General features: G+C 42.7%; 1 protein-coding gene across 2 annotated transcripts in view; it reads left to right on the top strand.

Moving 5' to 3' along the window:
* Positions 1-977: 977 nt before the first annotated feature.
* LOC109888691 (vesicular glutamate transporter 3-like) overlaps positions 978-6,677 on the top strand; it is a 37,499-nt gene continuing 31,799 nt past the window's right edge. For both annotated transcript variants that reach the window (XM_031822066.1, XM_020479859.2), the window contains exon 1: positions 978-1,175. In XM_031822066.1, coding sequence (XP_031677926.1) covers positions 1,075-1,175 — 101 coding nt within the window. In that variant the 5' untranslated portion in view covers positions 978-1,074. The remainder of the gene's footprint in view (positions 1,176-6,677) is intronic.

Below are 6,677 nucleotides of genomic sequence, written 5' to 3'. Positions count from 1 at the left end.
GTAAAACAGAGCCTGAGAGCTCGTTGCACCAACCAACATTCTACTGATACATTTTAAAATGTCTATATTGGAATTCTTAAAATCCCATGCATATTTAATGACCTGGCAAATAAAGAGATTCACACTGGACAAAGATTGGGTTCTGGGGCTTGCCTGTACCACTTAAATAAGCATTTAGTTATGGGAAACCCACATAAAGGTGTAATTTGGTGTGACTGTGAATAGGTAAATGTACATCTGTCTGAATAGCTCATGGGTAGCTAACTCTGTTGCTGCTGACAGCTAATCCAAATGATAGTGCTATGGAAATGCTGGCAAAGAATGGGAGTGTTGTACCAGCGAACCTGATGATAGTTGCGTCTTACGTTTCACCTGCGCACATGCTGCTCTGGTCTCTCTGAATGCGGCTTGTCAATATTAAATCATTCATCCACTGGGTTGGTATCAGATGAACATTCATGGCTAAAGAGGTAGGGCTAGAGGTACCTGCTAGAGCAGTTAGGTACCCCAGACCCTCTTTTTAGCAATTAGTGTTGGAGCTATCAGATGGAGAGGAAAGTAAAGGGGGCTGTTCAGTCCTGCTGCACCCATTCACACATAGCTCACCATGCCAAGATACTGAGGTGGGGGATTGTACTCTTTCCTTCTCTCTCTCCCTCCATCTCTCTTCCCACCAAACCTTCTGGAGGTGAGCTGAACTATGCCATGCTAGGAGCTCTATCTGGTGCCTTGGACCTTCATCTGACACACCCTTAGCCTCAACACGATCACCTGTCACCTCCACCTAGCCCCTCCTCACTTTGACCATCACCCCCTTGCCTCCCAGTCCCTGGTCACACCAGAGAGGAGCAGACAGCAGAAGCCCATCTCACATCTGAAGAACGTCTGAGGGACCCGTGGCACCACACAAAGGCGGAGCAAGCCCCTTTGTGCCTAAAATCTCAGGAAGAATGAGCAACCACATCTAGCAGATATTTGCTTGTCTTTCCCAGAGAAAAGCGCGCAAGAGAGAGGGGGAGATACATACTCCTGTTAAATAAAGAGAGGGAGAAGGACAGGGAGAAGCAGAGGAAGATGCCTTTCGGGGGGTTTGCAGGGCTGAATGAGCAGATTCGGAAACCAGGGAAGGAGGAGGTGAAGAATATGGTAGGAGACGGTCTGGGGAACCTGCAGAGGTGAGTCTGAGACTGTCTGGAATGTGTTGGGGGAACTGGGATTGAATGAGTGTGAATCTCTGCTCTTTGACTGAGATATGTGTGTGACTCAATTGGGTAAAAACGACACAGTGCAAGTTTGACATCTACTTGAAGCAACAGATCAGATAATTTCAGATATATTATTTATTTCTGAGTACTGTAAGATATTTTATCTTAGTTATCTTATTGTATTTTAAGATCTTTATATAGCTTGGTCAATATTCTAATCCAAATTATAGTCCTATAGGCTAGCATAAAAAATCCATATATCCACTGGTAAAACGATTGCAGTGCTATAATCTCAAACTCAGATAATTTTATCAAAATTCTAAGGACTATGAACAAAGCCAGTGGTAGAAAACAGGAGGATTGAAGAACATTAAGCTCACCATGTACTGTACCCAGAGATCTTAGAGATAACTAAATATTTAATTGTTTTGCTTGCCAGGCAATGCAAGTGATGTCATCACGAGTTTTATCTTGAGACATTGTGATGCATATTTCATATCTGATATATATTTCACAAGGGGAGGATGATAAATATGGAACTTCCACATATGAGGTGGATTGTTGTCTGAAAAGAGATAAACCAAGTAAGTGGGCAATTTCCTGTGAAAGGGAATTATTTCAGGTTCAGATCCAGAGTTCACTGTGCAGTCTGAAATAGATACATTTGAAAGTATATTTAAAAAAGTGAACTGGACAAATTTATCCAACAAGCGATTATCATTTATATTATGGTTGTAATATCAGTACAATGAAAATGTGTCATCTTTAAATGTGTGTAAAATGAATGATGTTATCAGCTTACTTTCTATTTTATCAGTTTTATTTTAAACACTATACAAACACATGGAAAAGGCAAAGTGAAATCTTTCATCAAAGTCCACAAGGATCCATGTGCAATCCCACCAAACTGGTCAAATCATTACTAGCAGGTGAAACTAAGAAATGAGAATCCAGAGAGACCAAGAGAGGAAAATAGAAATTAAGTCTGAGCAGAATGAATCTATATCTATCTATCTATCTATCTATCTATCTATCTATCTATCTATCTATCTATCTATCTATCTATCTATCTATCTATCTATCTATCTATCTATCTATCTATCTATCTATCTATCTATCTATCTATCTATCTATCTATCTATCTATCTATCTATCTATCTATCTATCTATCTATCTATCTATCTATCTATCTATCTATCTATCTATCTATCTATCTATCTATCTATCTATCTATCTATCTATCATCATATTTCCTATGATGTCATACTTCACTGAGACTAAATTTATTGGCCGAAATACAAACATCTATGGGAATGACATGTTCTTAATAGGGTCTCTCTAGGATGTTGCTGACCAGTCTGTCAGTAAACTGACACTGTTTTAGTCCATTCTGAATTACTTATTGAAATGTAAGCTATCGTTGGTACAAAAAAGGTTGGATAATAATGACATTGAACAACAGACACAAATACATCTTCTGTTCAGTATGATCTGACTTCTCAACAGTCATAGAACTTCATAGACATAATGACTTAATAGACACATTAACTTAATGCAGACAGGATGACATCATTTTGGTCTACTTGAGGATAAAAAAGTATATATATAAAAAAACAAGACAAGCGTAAATACTTTCCACTGATAATGATCAACCATTCTCATAGCATTGTCCAGTCTATTTTAGATAGTGGAGAGCACGATCTGTGAGTTTGGAAAGAGGGATGGGGCTGGGGATGACAGGGGTGAGTTGGTATGATGGATTGGGGATGGAGAAGGCAGGGGTGAGTTGGGATGAGGGCAGAGCCGGTGCCAGAATGAGTCAGTTGAGTCACTGTAAATGTATTGCCTTTGAATGTGGCATGAACATAACCAGTCATAATGTTTTCATCTGATTGTCAAACAAATCACTTCAAAAAGTAGGTTACCTTTGACATTTGTCCAAAATAATTCTAGAATCTGAACAGTGCACTATGCACCCGGCTGATACAATCTCACCGGAGAACGTATCCGATCGAGCGAAACAGCGGTCCTCTGTCTTCCTATATGTAGACCATATATCTGATTGTGTCTGGCCAAAAAGAGTATGACATTCCATACTCTTTTTGGCCAGACAGCATCAGATACAGTACATGGCCTGTAAATACTGAGACAGATAGGGCTCTGTTTCGTTTGCTCAGATGCTTTATCTGTGGCTGATAAGTCTTTCTGTCAATATTTAAACATTTTATTTTGGATGGGCAAGGAGGTAGGGTAGGGCAGGCCTACCCATAACATCAGCTCTGGATGAGGGATTGGAGAAGACATAGGTGAGTTTAGAGGAAGGATGGGGGCTGGAGAAATCAGGAGTGAGTTGGGGAAGAGAGCTGGGGGCTGGGGGGGTAGGGAAGACAGGGATGAGTTGGGGTGGAGGGATGGAGGGATGCGGGCTGGGGGGTTGGGGAAGACAGGGGTGAGTTGTGATGGAGGGATGGGGGCTGGGGGGTTGGGGTGGAGGGATGGAGGGATGGGGGCTGGGGGGTTGGGGAAGACAGGGGTGAGTTGGAGGTGGAGGGATGTGGGATCATTGGATGAGTTGGAGGTGGCAAAGAGAACAGTCCATGACTTGTTTGACTGGAGTCTTTTGACAATTTCTTGGGCCTTCCTCTGACACCGCCTAGTATACAGGTCCTGGATGGCAGGAAGCATGACCCCAGTGATGTACTGGGCCGTACGCACTACACTCTGTAGCGCCTTACGGTTGGATGCCGAGGGAGAAAAGGTGTCGCCGTGCCCTCTTCACAACTGTCTTGCTGTGTTTGGGCCATGACAGCTTGTTGGTGATGTGGACACCAATGTAATTGAAACTCTCGATGTGAATGAGGGTGTGTTCGGCCATTCTTTTCTTGTAGTCCACAATCAGCTCCTTTGTCTTGCTTATGTTGAGCGAGATGTTGTTGTCCTGGCACCACACTGCCAGGTCTCTGACCTCCTCCCTATGTCCTGTCTCATCATTGTTGGTGATCTGGCCTACCACTGTTGACGTTGGAGTCATGCTTGGCCACGCAGTCATGGGTGAACATGGACTACAGGAGGGGACTAAGCATGCACCCCTGAGGGGCCCCAGTTTTGAGGATCAGCGTGGCAGATGTATTGTTGCCTACCCTTACCACCCGGGGGCGGCCCGTCATGAAGTCCAGGACCCAGTTGCAGAGGGAGTTGTTTAGTCCCAGTGTCCTTTGCTTAGTGATGAACTTTGTGGGCTCTATGGTATTGAACGCTGAGCTGTAGTCAATGAACAGCATTCTCACATAGGTGTTCCTTTTGTCCAGGTGGGAATGGGCAGTGTGGAGTGCAATTGAGATTGCGTCATCTGTGGATATGTTGGAGCGGTATGCGAATTGTAGTGGGTCTAGTGTTTCCTGGATGATGGTGTTGATGTGAACCATGACCAGCCTTTCAAAGCACATCATGGCTACCGATGTGAGTGCTACGGGGAGGTAGTCATTTGGGCAGGTTACCTTTGCTTTCTTGGGCACAGGGACTATGGTGGTCTGCTTGAAACATGTAGGTATTACAGACTCGGTCAGGGAGATATTGAAAATGTCAGTGAAGACACTTGCCAGTTGGTCCGTGAATCCTCTGAGTACACGTTCTGGTTATCCATCTGGTCCATCGGCCTTGTGAATGTTGACCTGTTTAAACGTTTTACTCACACAAGGCTACGGAGAGCGTGATCACACAGTTTTCCGGAACAGCTGGTACTCTCATGCATGCTTCAGTGTTGCTTGCCTCGAAGCGAGCATAAAATAAATGTAGCTCATCTTGTGTCACTGGGCAGCTCGCGGCTGGGTTTCCCTTTGTCAACTATTATGGTTTGCAAGCCCTGTCACTCCCGACAAGCTTCAGTGCCGGTGTTGTAGGATTCAATCTTAGTCCTGTATTGACGCTTTGCCTGTTTGATGGTTCATCTGAGGGTACAGTGGAATTTCAATGGGGGATCAGTGGATAGGGAGACAGGGCTGAGTTGGAGTGGAAGGATGGGGGCTTAGGGGGTTGGGAAAGACAGTGGTGACAGTCTGTGGGAGACAGGGATGAGTAAGATTCTGCTTGCTAATAGATCATGGGATAAAATACTCTTTTGTTTTTTTACGAATATGGGCCTTTCAAGCAAGACATCATAAAGGTTTTCTTGCACATGAAAGACTTGTGAATGAATGAAGGAGTGAATGAAGTGTACATACTATAGACCTCTGAAGAGTGCCTAGGAAAAAGGAATGGAGCCCAGCATCATTGACATCAAGGGACTAATAAAGGGATATGTTTGTATTGTATGTGTGGCTGTTTTGTTTTGCTTCAGCTAATGCTTTGACACTTCAGTTCTCTTTATGTGCACTTTGCCTGTTCTGCAGCAAATAACATGTGCATTAGTTAAGGAACCTGAGTATGGTGCAAATTTAAAAATGACTGACTCAGTCTACAATAGTGCCAATTTAGGGTTATTTGGCTTGTAACAGTAGCGGATTCCCTTTTGGTGCTATGCAAAACCCTTTTTGACAAGGTCTAAATGGAACACATGCTGCTATAACCCTTTCGTAAGGTTCTGCAAAGAACCATTATTTTAAATATAATTACACCAAAAAATGATTTTTTTTCAGGTTGTTTTATGGATAGAAGTTTGCAAGAATCTCTACTGTTTGCCCACCTGTCTATCAAACACTCTGTCTGTTAGCTGCCTGGAGGAGTGCTGAGGATATCTATTACACTGTCAACCATTGAATTTGTGCTTTGCTAACCTAATGCAGCAGACATCTGAGCCCTGTTTCTTTCTTTCTTTCTGGTCCTGGAGAGAAAAAAAACTGTTCAACCAATCAAGTAAATGTGGAGGAGGAGTTAAGGTGGAGTGTTGCCTTGTTAACATCCAAAAGTGGAAGTCATGTCACAGGCTCTCTTTCCATTTCCGCTGAAAACGAGATGCATCAGGGTGTTTCCCGACCCCACTGAGGGTGGCGCTCTGCAAACTCCACACACCAATGTAACACAAAAATACTTATATTGTTTACATTCAATCCATTTGTGATGAATGTTAGGACGCTTCGAATACTGACCTTATTCCCCTGTGAATCACTATAGCTGTCCGTATTCGATGGATTGAAATCATATAGTATATATAGTTAGGACATGCCATTCACTAACAATGGATGTACAGTAGGTGCAAGAGAGACCAAATCCATGATAAAATACAGACCCCTTGAACACCATTATCATATCTGCCCAGAGAGAGGAACTCAGGTAGAGATCTGAGGCGGCCAGATGAAAGCAATTCCTTCCTCAGTTTAAAAAAATATATAATAACAGTATTGAAGACAGAAAGGGTAAGATCAGGAATGGTCTTTGTGTCTTTTAAAGACTGTTTAACTATTTAACATGAAGTGTCATTCAAGGGAATTAGGTATACATCATTTTTTGTATACACAATACTTATTTGTTGTACAC

The sequence above is a fragment of the Oncorhynchus kisutch genome, linkage group LG4 (assembly GCF_002021735.2).
Source record: "Oncorhynchus kisutch isolate 150728-3 linkage group LG4, Okis_V2, whole genome shotgun sequence".
Taxonomy (NCBI): domain Eukaryota; kingdom Metazoa; phylum Chordata; class Actinopteri; order Salmoniformes; family Salmonidae; genus Oncorhynchus; species Oncorhynchus kisutch.
Note: the sequence above shows the minus strand (reverse complement) of the source record. Positions and strands in the feature narration are given on the sequence as shown.